The 14,621-nt window shown below is 37.1% G+C and overlaps 1 protein-coding gene and 1 long non-coding RNA gene across 2 annotated transcripts; both read left to right on the top strand.

Annotated features, from left to right (window-relative positions):
• Positions 1 to 214: 214 nt before the first annotated feature.
• LOC120263407 (pre-mRNA-splicing factor CWC22 homolog) lies at positions 215 to 6,652 on the top strand. Its single transcript, XM_039271293.1, has 8 exons — positions 215 to 1,810; positions 1,908 to 2,030; positions 2,115 to 2,181; positions 3,241 to 3,344; positions 3,453 to 3,555; positions 3,641 to 3,939; positions 5,566 to 5,871; positions 5,966 to 6,652. The coding sequence occupies exons 1-8, from the start codon at positions 410 to 412 to the stop codon at positions 6,317 to 6,319; spliced, it is 2,757 nt and encodes a 918-aa protein (XP_039127227.1). The 5' UTR covers positions 215 to 409; the 3' UTR covers positions 6,320 to 6,652.
• A 4,203-nt stretch (positions 6,653 to 10,855) lies between these two features.
• On the top strand, positions 10,856 to 13,293 carry LOC120263357. The gene is made up of 2 exons (XR_005537080.1): positions 10,856 to 10,911; positions 11,838 to 13,293. It is a non-coding gene; the product is annotated as an uncharacterized LOC120263357 (long non-coding RNA).
• Positions 13,294 to 14,621: the final 1,328 nt, after the last annotated feature.

Genomic DNA, 14,621 nt, shown 5'->3' on the forward strand with positions numbered 1-14,621 from the left:
AATTTTGGTGATGCTAAATTGATTGGTTTAGAACTTTAGAGGTGAAAATGGAATGGTGTTAAGTAAAGACCTGGTTGTAGTTGTTAGAAGCTTAATAGTGAGTTTATGCATTCATAATTTTAAATATTATTGAGGGTCTTCTGATAGTTTTCCAGATCCCATTACCCCCATCGAAAAAAATCTCTACCATATATATATATATATATATATAGGCCGTTTCCATCTCTCCGCCGCGCTCTGCCGCCCCGCCGGACCCGTGACACCCCGCCGCCGTTCCACGGTGCCGCCGTTCTGCGGTGCTCCCCCCCTTCCGCCGCCCTTCTTTAGTAGAGCTTGAACTCTTGGAAGCTCCTCCTTCAATCTGCTTGCCAAAACCCTAGATCGAAGAAGCTCTTCGACGCATCCACGGATGTCCGCTTCGCACAGCATCACCGATCGATACGATGGCCGCCGGGGCTTGGAAGAGAGAGATAGGGAGTGGAGATCGGAGGATCGTCGTCATCGGCGAGAGAAGCATCGCGGCGAAGAGGGCGAGGCTAGCCTTCGAAGGCACGAGAAGGATCTGAAGGATGATGACCGCCATCAACGAGATGGAGATTCCGGTGAAGAAGGCGAGGCTAGCCCTATAAGACGCGAGAAGAATCACCGCTGGGATGGAGGGCCTGAAGAAGAGGGCGAGGCAAGCCCTCCTAGGCGAGATGACGGCGGTCGTCGCCGGCGAGAGAGAGGCACCGGAGAAGAAGGTCGAGAGAAGGAATTGGAAGACTACGGCCGCCGCCGGAGAGAGAGGGAGACTGGCGAAGTAGGTGATACCAGTCCTCGAAGGGGACAGAAGGATCGAGACGAGGATGGCCGCCGCCGGAGAGAGAGGGGAACTGGCGAAGAAGGTGATACCAGTCCTCGAAGGCGCCAGAAGGAACGAGACGACGATAGCCGCCGCCGGAGAGAGAGATGGACAGGTGAAGAAGGTGACACCAGTCCTCGGAGACGCCAGAAGGATGGAGATGACCATGGCCGCCGCCGGAGAGAGAGAGGGACTGGCGAAGAAGGTGACACTAGTCCTCGAAGAAGGCAGGGGGATCGAGACGATGCTGGCCGCCGCCGGAGAGAGAAAGGGACTGACGAAGAAGGTGACACCAGTCCCCGAAGGCGCCAGAAGGATCCAGACAATGATAGCCGCCGCCAGCGTGAAGAAGGTGACACTAGCCCTTTGAGGCGCGAGAAGCTTCGGGATGACAATGGCCACCATAGGCGAGAAAGAGGTAATGGTGAAAAAAGCGATGCTAGTCCTAGAAGACGTGAGAAGCATGAAGATGAGGATCGGCGTCGTATCAGCTCCAGACGCGGTGAGAATGGCCGGGGAAATAAGGCTGTAGATGGAGAAGATGAGAAGAAACCAGAACCCACCCAAACAAAGCCAATGCCAGATGCTAGCAACCTCAGGACTGGCGGCGTCTACATCCCGCCACACAAGATGGCTCAGATGATGCGTGATGTCCAGGATAAGAGCAGTGAGGCATACCAGCGGCTGAGCTGGGATGCTCTCCGGAAGAGCATTAATGGGCTTGTCAACAAGGTTAATGCCACCAACATCAAGAACATCATCCCTGAGCTCTTCTCTGAGAATCTCATCCGTGGTCGAGGCCTCTTTTGTCGGTCCTGCATGAAATCCCAGATGGCTTCACCTGGATTTACTGATGTTTTTGCTGCTTTGGTTGCTGTTGTGAATACCAAGTTCCCCGAAGTTGGTAAGCTTCTCCTGAAAAGGATTGTCTTGCAGCTGAAAAGAGCTTACTCACGAAATGACAAGGTATTTTATTTGTCTATTGTGCTGATAATTCGTTTGATGCCTTTAATTAGTAAATATGAATAGATTGCTGATTTTGATTGTGAATTTTTTGTTGTAGCCTCAATTACTTGCTGCAACGAAGTTCATAGCCCATCTCGTGAATCAACAAGTAGCTCATGAGATTGTCGCCTTGGAACTGCTCACTGTGCTCTTGGAAAATCCTACTGATGATAGTGTTGAGGTGATGTGTTGCTTTGATTGAATTTATCTTTGTTTCAAATAGAATACTTGTCATCTGATGTTCTTCTTGTTCGTTTCACCACAGGTGGCTGTGGGCTTTGTCAAAGAATGTGGTTCATTGCTTCAAGACTTCTCACCCCGTGGTCTTCAAGGTTGGCACAGATTGTATTCTGATGATTTTATTTGTGGATGCATGATCAAAAAATTCTAGTGGTGCTCGCTTGGTTTTAGTCATATTTTAAATACCTTTTCGACTTAGAGAATTTGTGCAGGAGACCAATCTAACTTAATATTAGAGGATTCATATTTCGTAGATCTTCTGCAATTATTAAAAAACATTAAGGGATTATCATGGAGAGTGTAAATGTAGAATAACCCATAATGTGTAGGCACAAGTAAAGCCAATTGGATAATATATGTCATAGAATTGTTGAAGAAGTTCAACAAAGTCACTTTAACCTCTAGCTCCTTTACTTGAGTTTCTGGTCTTATCTTTCATGTATGTTTCAGCTGAATCAAAGTATGAGATTGATCCAATTGTGTCATACCTATATGTATGCTATATCTCAATATGAATCAGCTGGAATTTTTCATATTTAACTTCATTGTTCCTAAACTCCCATAAAATGGTAATAAAAGCAAGTACTTTAGACATACTTATAAATAATTTTATAACTAGCTAAAGGAATTTTAGATTAATCTCCAAAGCTAGGAAAACCCTTAGCTTGGAGCAAGTAGAATTGGATCCAAAGAATGGCTTACGCTGCAGGAATAGTTAATTATATCATTATTCATAGATGATGCACCCATTTTGTTCCTTTTTGGTATAGATTTTGTACTTTTTGGTTTGCATAATACTTTCCTGATTAATTTTGAGTGTTGCACAATTATTTTTAGCACAGTAATTGTAAGAATAATAGTGGCTTTAATGGTAATAACAATAATCTTGTTGCCTCGTGGTGAGTTATAGTTAGAAGTTAGGTTCATTTTCATGGCTACTAGGGCTATTATGTAGCATTGACCTGCCAACAATTTTTATTCAAAATTTTTTATATCTGTTGTACTGTCTGACTTCTTTTAATTGATGAGGATGCTTCTATTGTAATTGATTGTAGAGAATCTTATCTTTTGACAATGATGTAGTTCATGCAGAATTGTTGAATTTTAATTTCTTTCTTTTCATGGTTTTAAACAAATCTCTAATTCCACAGGTATTTTTGAACGTTTCCGTGGTATACTTCATGAGGGAGAAATAGACAAGCGTGTGCAATTCTTGATTGAAGGTCTTTTTGCAATACGGAAAGCAAAGTTTCAGGTATAATATGAAGCTCTGAAGTATTCTTTGCAAAATGTGCTTCATCTGTTCACCTTATTGTTAAGTGCAGATATGCAAAAGTTTATTTGGTTTTGCGTAATTATACAGGGATTTCCTGCTATCCGGCCAGAACTGGACCTTGTGGAGCAAGAGGACCAGTTTACCCATGAAATATCCCTTGAAGATGAGGTTGATCCAGAGACAAATCTTGGTATATAATGGTTATCAAATTATCTACTTGTTTTACTGTGATGTACTGTTTGTTCTGATTTTTGATATGCACTCTTTCTTGGCAGATGTTTTTAAGCCAAATCCGACATTTTTGGATGATGAGAAAGCATATGAGAATCTCAAGACAAACATCCTTGGGGCAGAGTCATCTGAAGATGAAGATAACTCGGATGCTGCCTCAGATGATGAAGATGATGAAGATGATGAGGATGAAGATGAAGATGAAATGATGAAGATAACGGATGAGACAGAGACAAATCTTGTTAATCTGCGAAGGACAATATATTTGACAATTATGTCAAGTGTTGATTTTGAAGAAGCTGGTCATAAATTATTGAAAATTAAGCTAGAGCCTGGTCAGGAGGTAAGATTTTTTATATTTTTAGAGCTCCTTTTAGATTTTCCCTCTGAAATGTGCCAAAGAAGTCATGAAAACTTACCACAACTTCTAGTAAGCTGCTCCAAAGAAATTGTGTTTGCTCAATTCTGTGCTAATGGCTATGAATGAGCAGTCTTCATTGTTAGGAAAATAACAAATGGTTTTGTTTCTGGATTTCTTTATTTTTCTTTATTCATCATGCTATGGTATCAGTTTTCTGTCATACTATCATATAATATGTTCATATACTGTTATAGGGATAATTATTCGCTCCTGCAACATTGTTTATGTGGCTAGTTTATCTATGCAGCAGTTGCACCTTGTTCAATTAGATCTTGGTCTATTTAAGTTAATATGGTCAATGCTTAGATTTTCTTTTCTGTGATATTATCGCACATTTCTGGTGCATGTGCTTGCTTTCTTAGCTCTTGGTAGTATAGCTATTGACATGACCAATTTAGTGGAAAAAACTAGAGATATTGTATTTCTGTAGATCTCATGGCTATTGCATTCTATAATTAAAAAACAGATTATAGAAAAGTAAATGTGGTTTTTTTTTCTTTTTTAAATTTCTCTAAGAAAGGGACAGTGAATTGAAGGGGCCCATTCCAAAAGTGGGTTGAAATTGAAATTTGCAATAACACCACCATATAGAAGGCTGTTATCAATTAGCTTCATTATTTCTTGAAGCACTTCACATTCATTCAGAGTGTTTTGCAAATTTACATTGTGTCTAGTTCTATATGGATGCACTAAAGACTGCCTTTGTTTTCATGATGGTGTAATGAACTTTGTATTCATACACGCTGTTCTGAAAATTTAGTGTCTGGTTCTCTATGAATGCATTAGAACCTACCTTTGTCTTCTTGATGTATGCTACGTATATGGCTTTAAAATAGTTGAATCAGCATAGATGTAAGTTTGAAGAACTGTTTTGTTCTTTTGTGCATGTATAAATTACAGTCAGTTGTCAAAGCGTAATTATTTCTAATGAACCCCAAGAACCTATCATCTTGACAACTGCAAACTATATTGTTGGATGACATTATTAAGGAAGATTTCAAAAATGAAGGTTGGTTGCCACAATAAAGCCAAGTTTAATGAAGGGTCTGTCTGTATTGTGAACGGCTTTGCCCATATTTGATGAGGTGGAGGGATAGCTTTTCTAGATTCATTTTTTTCCTCAAGATTTTGCATACATCTTTTTCATAGCCGATAGCTATGAATTGATCTTGATCTTGATTTTTTAAGAGATCAAAACAAAAAGACTTAAAAGGCATTCTTGTTTGCTATGCAGCTTGTTACAGTGGCTGCAAGATGCCATATTATAAGAACAAGTCACACACTCTCGTGGCCATTAAGATAAACAAATTTTCCTTTTACATAATGCGTCATAATCATCTGCAAAAGCTATTAATTTTTTCTCATTGATTCTGCAACCTTATTTTTGTACTGCTAGGTTTTCTCTTGTGAATTTCTGCAGTCTTGTTATGAGTTGCATTTGTGATCTTATAAGTTTATAACCGTGACTTCTGTGTGTGTGTGTGTGTGTGTAAAGAAAATTCTGCATAAGTTCCACTTTTAGTGGTATAATCTTTTTTTTATTTACAGATGGAATTATGCATCATGCTGCTGGAGTGCTGTAGTCAGGAGAGAACATATCTTCGATATTATGGTCTTTTGGGGCAACGATTTTGCATGATCAACAAAGTCTACCAGGAGAATTTTGAGAAATGCTTTGTTCAGCAATACTCAATGATCCACCGTCTTGAAACAAATAAACTCCGGAATGTTGCCAAGTTCTTCGCACATCTCCTGGGAACATCTGCACTCCCATGGCATGTTCTAGCATACATCCGATTGACAGAGGATGACACTACTTCTTCATCTCGAATTTTTATTAAAATTCTTTTCCAGGTATAATGACATGCCACCATGACTAATGCTCTTATCATTTTTCCTTTTTATTCAAAGCCTAAGATTTCAGCAAACTCAAACATTTTGATTACAGGAATTATCAGAGCATCTGGGCATCCGCCTGCTCAATGAGCGTCTCAATGAACCCACCATGAAAGATTCATTTGACTCGATATTTCCTAAGGATCACCCAAAGAACACCAGATTCGCCATTAATTTCTTTACATCTATTGGTCTTGGAGGTATCACAGAGAGTCTGCGCGAACACTTGAAGAACATGCCACGCATGATAATGGAGCAGCAGAAGCAGGTCACCGACTCTGATGAGTCAGGAAGTGACGGCGGATCATCTTCTTTACAATCAGGATCAGAGTCCGGATCGGAATCAGAATCAAGCTCTGATAGCAGTGAAAGAGACAGGAGACAAAGCAAGAGAAGGAAGAGGTAACATTTGTACTCAATATTTTCAAGTTGGGCTACTGATTTGGTTCTCAAACATTTTGTAACATGTTACTACTGTATGTTTTTTTGTGCTCCATAAAATTTAGTGAATCTTATGTTTTCCATAAAATTAATTTTTCTTTCAGAGAAATTGCTGAACAATTTAGTTGATACTAAGATGATCTAGAGGGATTATTTATTTATTTATTTTGTGAATTATCTAATGATTTTGATGGAGACGGAGTGATAGATATGTCCCAAGGGTTTGTGAAAACAAACACCTTGTTCTTGTACTCATTATCAAACACCTCAAGATGTGATTATGATTAGGTTTGTGTCTTGTTGTTGTTGTTGTTTTCCTAGAGATGCCTTTTTTTTTATTATTTAATATATATATATTTTATAAGCAATTTAATGTTTTTTTTCATATATGCCCTGAAAATTTAAGGATTTAGTATATTATTATCTTCTAACATTTAGAGCTAAAAGTTAACCTTGGGTTATTGAAAGGTGAACAAAGGGATAAAAAGGGACCTGATTTCTTTGCTTCAGGTTCTTGTCATAAGCTGATGGAAATGTACTAGACTTTGTGAAAATAACCCAAGGTGGTGGTTGTTGGTGATGGTAGGTTTTGTTTTGTTTTGTTTTTGTTTTGTTTTGTTTTTTTTTTAGGCCCATACACTCAAGATTATTTTATTCTCTTTTTAAATACTAAAGTTTTATTTATTTTTCCCAAATCTCCCATGACCTCGAAAGCTCTTATTTTGAAATTAATACAAAACGACAAAAGGTGCTCTACTAATTTTTAAATTTGTTTAAACTCACTCAATTTGTTAACAATGAATTTTCAATTTGTATATGTAAATAAATAAATAAATAAAGGAGACATATATGTTTTAATAATTAATTTAAATATTATTTTGAAGAAAGGATGACCATTCTTCTAAATTTTAGAAAGTGAGTTTGAAGCGGAGAGGCTATTTGGGGAGAATTTTTTTTTTGTGTGGTTTTATAAATAATATAAAAATTTAAAACCTGTTTTTTGAAAAAAAATTATAATAAATGAGAAGATTTTAGAAAGCTGTATTCATGTTTTTTTTTTAAGAAAAAGAAGCTACAGAGTAGTTATATTTATTGAAGTTTAAAATAGCAAACTACAAAGAAAGAAATAAAAAGAAACAGAAAGGGTAAAAATACAACTCTAAAGACGAGGCTGAGAAAAAGAACACAACATCTAAGACAAACAAAGAACAACTAAACAAAAATGAAGCCATTATTGTTAACCCACTTCATCAACTATCTTGGTAAATCCAAATCTTGATGAAACAAAGATAGATTATGATAGGATCTGCCATGGGCTGCAAGTTTATCAGCAAGAGTTTGAAGCGGAGAAGATATTCAGGGAGAATTTTTTGGGTGGTTTTATAGAAAAATATAAGAATTCAAAAGTTATTTTCTGAAAAAAAATTATAATAAATGAGAAGATTTCAGAAAATTGTATTCATGCTTTTATTTTATTTTTTTTATTTTGGGGAGAAAAAGAGCTACATAGTACCTTAATTTATTGAAGTTTAAAAGAACAAACTACAAAAAAAGAAATTGGAAGAAACAAAAAGGGTAAAAATACAACTCTAAAGACCATGTTGAAAAAAAAAGAACACAACACCTAAGACAAACAAAGAACAACTAAACAAAAATGTAGCCATTATTGTTAACCTACTTCATCAACCATCTCGGTAAATCCAGGCCTTGATGAAACAAAGATAGATTATGACATGATCTGCCATGGGCTGCAAGTTTATCTGCAAGATCATTCCAAAATCTGGGAATAGCTTCAACATGAGCATTGTTGAGATGATATAGCTTCTGCAAAATTGAATTCTTTGAATTATCTATCCCATGTTACCAGAAACACTTTGATTCCAAGCCTTTTGAATCTCAATGCAATCTGTGAAGATGACTGCGATATTATGATTCCAATCAGCAACGGTCTTTAAACCAATCTCTAAAGTATTTAGTTTAGCCTCAAATGCAGATTCACCTATGATCCTTGAGCATCCAGCAACAACTATTCTTTTGGTATCGTTGGTGATGAAGAAGCCTCCTCCACTTGAGTGATTGTTGGGAATCCAAGAAGCATCAGTGAATAAACAATATTGGAAGGGATAGTTGTTAAAAATGTTAAGAAAGAATAACTCCCTTTGGTGATTTGCTTTTAGGGTATACTCCTTCACTTGGTTGACTGAGGTATAAGCAATCCAGGTTGTGTCTAAGCATTGTTGTTTGAAAATGTTGTTGCATAGGGCTTTCCAGATGTTCCAGACTGCAGTTACAATAAGGGAAGCCATCTCAAGAGCTTTAACTGATCTATCATGCTCAAGCCAGATTCCCTAATTGAATATTAATTCCTGTAAGATGAAGATTGTTTGTACTCTCTGTAATATATTTCTCCAAACCATGAAGGTCTTGGAGCAGCAATTGAAAAGGTGATCAATGTTTTCCTTATACAAACCACAGAGAGCACAAGTATGATTAGGAACTAAATTCAAGGATTTAAGATAATCAAGAGTTTGAATTCTCCCATGTAAGAGAAGCAAGTAAAGAATTTGGCTCTTGGGGGCCTGCATTGGTTCTCCAGAGATTTTTCCAGCCATACCAGGTATAGTCATCAGCTAAGGGAGTATTCAAAATCTTGTAAACTTCACTGACAATACTATGACCATTAGAGCCATGATTCCAAATCCAAATATTTCTGTTCTCATAATCAATAAGATTAAAATTTTGGATATGAGGATGGTAGTGCTCATCCAACAGCTGCCGAAGAGAATCAAGATTCCAACTATGATTATCAATAAAATCATCCAAAGTAAGGTTTTCACTAACAAGCTCCATGTTCACAAAAGTAGCTTTGAAATTGACAGGAATCTCAAAGAAAATTGGATCACTGAAAACAGAAGTGCAATGAAGATTAACACTGTTAATCCTAATATGGCTTTTGATAACTTCCAAATTTTAGCAAAGAGATATGAAGAACGAGGAATATTGAGAAGAAATTTTAATGTTCCAAGGATGAATAAATCCATACTCGTTTCTCATAATCTCCACCCAGTAAAGACCAGCATTATTGAGAAAATTCAAACTGTTAATGGAAAAGTAAGCAGTGTGCACATGTCTTAGATTCCTACCAGCTAAATCCCCATCAAGTTTATCAAGTGTTATTTTGTTCCAAGAAATAAGAGGAAGGCCTCTTAGATCGCTGTCCTTATGCCACAGAAAATTATGAGCAATCTTAGCAAGTTTATCAAGAATGGTGTCCGGAATGTGACAAACAGCCAATGTGTAAGAGGGGATACTTAAAAGGGCACCGTTTATCAAGATGAACTTGCCAGCAGTTAAGATATGAAGTTTTTTCCAAAATGAAGTTAGGTTTTGGAAATAGGAAACCATCTGCGAGAAATGAGACACAAGTAATCTGGTAGGAGAGATGACAATACCAAGGTAAGTAAAAGGAAAAGATCCCTCCAATACTAAAACCTAGGATCTTGCTAATGCCTCTACCCAGTTTACCATTAAGCCATTTGGGAAAGTAAACTGAAGATTTATTCAGATTAGGATTTTGACCAGTAAGAAAAGAGTAAATGGAAAGGCAAAGATTAACATTTCTAGCCACCCGTCTAGTGGCTTGAGTAATTAGGACTAAATCATCTGCATACATCAAATGATTGAAATTAATGGCCAAGAAGGGTTAAATCCGGGAATCATGCCCAAGGGGAGAGCGTTATCCAGAATAGCAATAAGGTTTTGAGAGACAATAATAAAGAGATAAGAAGAAAGTGGATCGCTTTGTCTCGCACCCCTGGCAGTTTTGATAAACTTAGTAGGCTGACCATTGATAAGAAAAGCACAAGTAGGGGTAGAGATCAAGATTGAATCCAAGAGAGCTAGATAGAGGGAAAATTTATCTTGGCCAAAGTAGCAAGAATAACCTTCCAGTTAATGGTATCATAGGCTTTCTATAATACTCTGAACATTTGGATACTTGTAGGAAATTATATTCATGGTATTATCACCGTAGCAATAAGATTTTTTTGCAAAGCAATTTTGTTTAGAAACCCCAAGTGGAAAAAAAACAAGGACCAAAGTGTGAAAGTTCAAGAAGATTTTGGATTCAAAAGTAATGAAAAAGGATTGACATGAAATGTTTCTGGAAACCAAGAACTCCAAGGTAAGGCGGCAGGGACTTATGGGAAATACTGTGTTATAATATAGGGACCGTTGGATAGTTTTGTAAGGACCCTTTGAAACTATTATTTTATTTTTCAGAGACCATTGGTGACTTTCCAGGGACCGTTTTGTAAGGTATTTTATTTTTTAGGGACTGCAGATAAATTTTGGCAGACTTTTAAATTAAGAGATAAGGATGGAAAGTTCTAGTTTTGTGTGGCTTTTCTTCTTCTTCTTCATGATTGCTACAGTACCCTGAGAGGAGAAATGAGAAGAAGAAGGAGGAGAAGAAGAAAGAATGAAAAGAAAGAGAAAGAAGAAGAAAGATGAAGAACTTGGAGGTTTTGAGAGAAGAAGAAGCTTGGTGTTTGATTAGTAAGGGTTTTAAATAATTTTGTTCTGAGATGCATGGGTGTATGTTTGTATGTTTGTATGTGTGGATGGTTGATGAGGAAGAAGATGTTTGTATGTATGGTAATTGGTTGATGAAGAAGGTGATGGTTTAGAAGAAGGGTTGATGGAGAAGATGAAGTGATGGTTATTAGATGAGTTTTTGTGGAAAAACTATTGTTTTTGTGAGATTTGGGCTTGGTTTTGAGTGTAAAAGCATGGTTTAGTGTTGTAGATGATAAATGCTTCAAGTTGCTTTGGAAAAATCTTGTATTTGTGATGAATCTTACTTGAAATGGAGGATGAAATTTTCGGGTTTACAGTAGTGTTACTGTAGCACCGAGATTAGGGTTTGTTTGGGTGATTAATTTGACGATGATGGTGATTAAGATGATGGTGATTAAGTTGATGGTGATGATGGTTAAGTTGATGATAATGATTTAGATGGTGATGATAATGGTTGGAAATGTGTTGGTTGAGTTAAATTGGGTTAATTGAGTTGATTTGGTTTAGGTTTGATCAAATAAAGATGAGTTGTGGTTGGGCTTGAACTGTTTTGGCTAAATTAAGTTAGTTGAGGTTGTTTTGGACTTGGTTGATATTTTGGACTAATGACTTTGTGGTGAACCAATTTAAGGATAATTAGGTTCAATTGAACCAAGCTGGTTCAAGAGACTTTATATAACAATTGAACTTGGTTCAGTGAAATTGAAATTGGTTCATGAGGGTTTAGCCTAAATTGAGTTGGTTTGAGTGCAATTGGAGACTAATTTGATTATGGAAGGTCGGGTTTTAACCGGTTGGAGTGAGGGGCCCAATTAGAGAGTCAGTTATTTGTTTCTTATATTTTCTTTTGGGTTTATTTTCGTAATTGACCTGTATTTATTCATTTTATTGTATTATCTTGTTAGGTGTTGTTTAGACTTGGGAGGAATTCCAGGTGCCCAAGGGGGACCAGGTAGCGAAACATCCTTGAAGAAGAAGGAAATCGGCGACCAGTATGCGCGTCTCCATGCAAAATGACATGTTCTGTTAGTGGGTTATGTTGAGTACACATTCTAATTGTCTATCGAAAATATTTTATTTAATTTCTGAAATACTTTCCATGGCTTTGTCATATTTTAAATTACGGTTTCGTGGGTTAAAATAAAGTGAATATGAACACTAGGGACTATGGTTTATTTGGATGACTTGTGGTTTATTCTTTGGAAATCATGAGAAAGCTTACTGAGGATGTAATTGTGTTAGTTGAGATTGAACTTGAAGACATACATGCTTCGTGGGTGAATGGAAATTGTTGATTCTTATAATGAGTTCATTGGGCTTAAATGTTATAAGTGAAATTGATTATGTATGTTCAATGAATCATTTAATCTCCCTAGTGATGTATAATTTCTAAAGTTTTGAGGCATGATGTGATAAATATAGTACATGGAACTTGATGGAGCTTTGAATGCTAAGGTGTATAACTTCACTAGTACATTGGAATTGGAATGGATTGTGGAACCTTATGCATGATCTTGGGTAGTCAGTGAGGTTGATGCTAATATTTTTATTTGCAATATTTGAAAACCATAAATAACATAATTACACTTATGTTATAGGATTACCAAAGTTGATGAGGTTTGTTCTTGTGAGCATAGTGTACGGTGCTTAATTGTAGTTCGACCATATAGTGGTATCTATCAGGTGAATATCAATGATTATGATTATTATTTTAATGGAATTTTTTTAGAAGGTTGATGATGAATAGCTTGAGTTATATGTGACAAGTGTTGGATTGCAAAATTGCATATCCTTGTGAATTTCTAATCATAGTTTGATTTAATGCTCTTGAGAGAAGATAGTCAACTTTTGAGTATTTTGACAATGGGATTGTTATAGATGAAGTAAAGATTGATGTTGAGGTAATGACACCACGGTAAGGATCTAAGATATGATTGGGTATAAGAAAGGGTTGAATAGTAAAAACTTGTAAAAGCAAATACCTGTTGATGTGTAACGCAGGAGTTGATCAATATATATTGGCATGTGTAAATATATGTGATGAGATGAACACATTTTCATGATTTTTTTTAAAGGACTTGGATGTTGTGGTTGACTAGAATTTGGGAATAAATCTTGTACTGGAAGGAAAACTTAGTGACCTGCGGAAAAAGAAAGCCAGAATGATCCTAAGTAACTTGAGGTTTAACTAGACCAAAAGCCATGTTGGTTCTTATGACTTTTTATTGTATTTCAAAACTTAAGGTTTCCTTTATACACTATTGGCATCTGCTTCTAGAAATGATTTGTAAATGAATGCCATGTTCATCTGGATGGTGGATATTACAGTGTATTTAATATTAGTTGGTTTTATTTTCTAAAGGAATGTTTCAATCAACTTGAAAAGCTTTATGTGTTATTGAGCTATTCTTGGAGTTTGGACAGAAAATGTTTTTGAACATATTGGCATATCGAGATCGGAATGCTTTGTGAAAGTTTATATGCATTGTTATGCCTTTGACATTGGCTTTGTGGAAATAATGTTTATTTTTGATATGTGAATGCTTGTCCTGGATAAGGATCCTGTGATATGATTTATACAGATTGTATTATTGCTACATCTACATGATGGTTTGGATGGTGACAGCGGGCTAAGGCCAGACTACTGCAGTAGTGGGATCCCCACGGGCCAGCCTTTAGAGCTGGTGTGGTGGACTTGAGTGTTGATTTGTCCAGATTAGGTGGGAGTGTAGATCCCTGATTGGATGATACATCGGGATCCCGGGGTCACCACACGGGACCGGTGGGCCAATATCAAGGGTGCGAAGACCCTAATGGCTCTCAACTTAGTCGCAACGGCGGCCAACGGTGGAGAGTGTTTTAAGGCCATTGCTTATTTGATCGAGACAAAATTTCAGTATTTGAGGAAAATCATATATTCTTGCAATTGGTATATTCGAAGTGTGATCTCTTGCATAGCATGTTTTATATATTATTGCTTTTCGAGCATGTATCATGCATAATTGAGGATTTGTGAATGTCGGGAATTTTATTTGTTTAAGTTGGTGTTTCTACTCAGTTTAAAAACCTATGTTTCGGTTTTTACATACCAAGGTTTCATATCTTGCACTTATATTGTGTTGCAAATGTGAAACGTTTACAGTTCATTTATGTTATTGTAAAACATGTTTATTGGAATGCATCCATTTGGTTTGATATTCTTTTGGATTTGTGCTAACCCATTCACTGAGTGACCTTGGTGACTCACCTCCTCCCCTCCCTTCCAGGTTTTAGTGGTTTGGGGGCGTCGTAACAAGGAGAAGTGCTTGGCAATTTGCATCTCGAGTTAGGTTTTGTTTCTTGCATGGTTTAATTACAGTGGATCCATTAGTGTCCTTAATTCGGTGTTTGTGACTTGTATGTCTTTTGCAACTCGGTTGATTTTCTGAGTGAAAGTCTTACTTCCTTGTATCTTCGTTGTGGTTTTGCTATTTAGCAGGAGTTTGTGAGCCTTGAAAGGACTCGAGGGTTGAGTGGTGGGTATCCCTCCTCGGGTTGTCGCGGCAGTTGTCACGTGGTGGTCCGCGGGTCGGGGCGTGACACTTTCTCTACATCAATTTTGATAATCATCCTAAGGGGTGAGGGAAAGTCCTGCACTGCTTCTTGAAGAGCAATTATATTATCGGAATATGATCTTCCTTGAATGAATC

The sequence above is a fragment of the Dioscorea cayenensis genome, chromosome 6 (assembly GCF_009730915.1).
Source record: "Dioscorea cayenensis subsp. rotundata cultivar TDr96_F1 chromosome 6, TDr96_F1_v2_PseudoChromosome.rev07_lg8_w22 25.fasta, whole genome shotgun sequence".
In the NCBI taxonomy this organism is placed as follows: domain Eukaryota; kingdom Viridiplantae; phylum Streptophyta; class Magnoliopsida; order Dioscoreales; family Dioscoreaceae; genus Dioscorea; species Dioscorea cayenensis.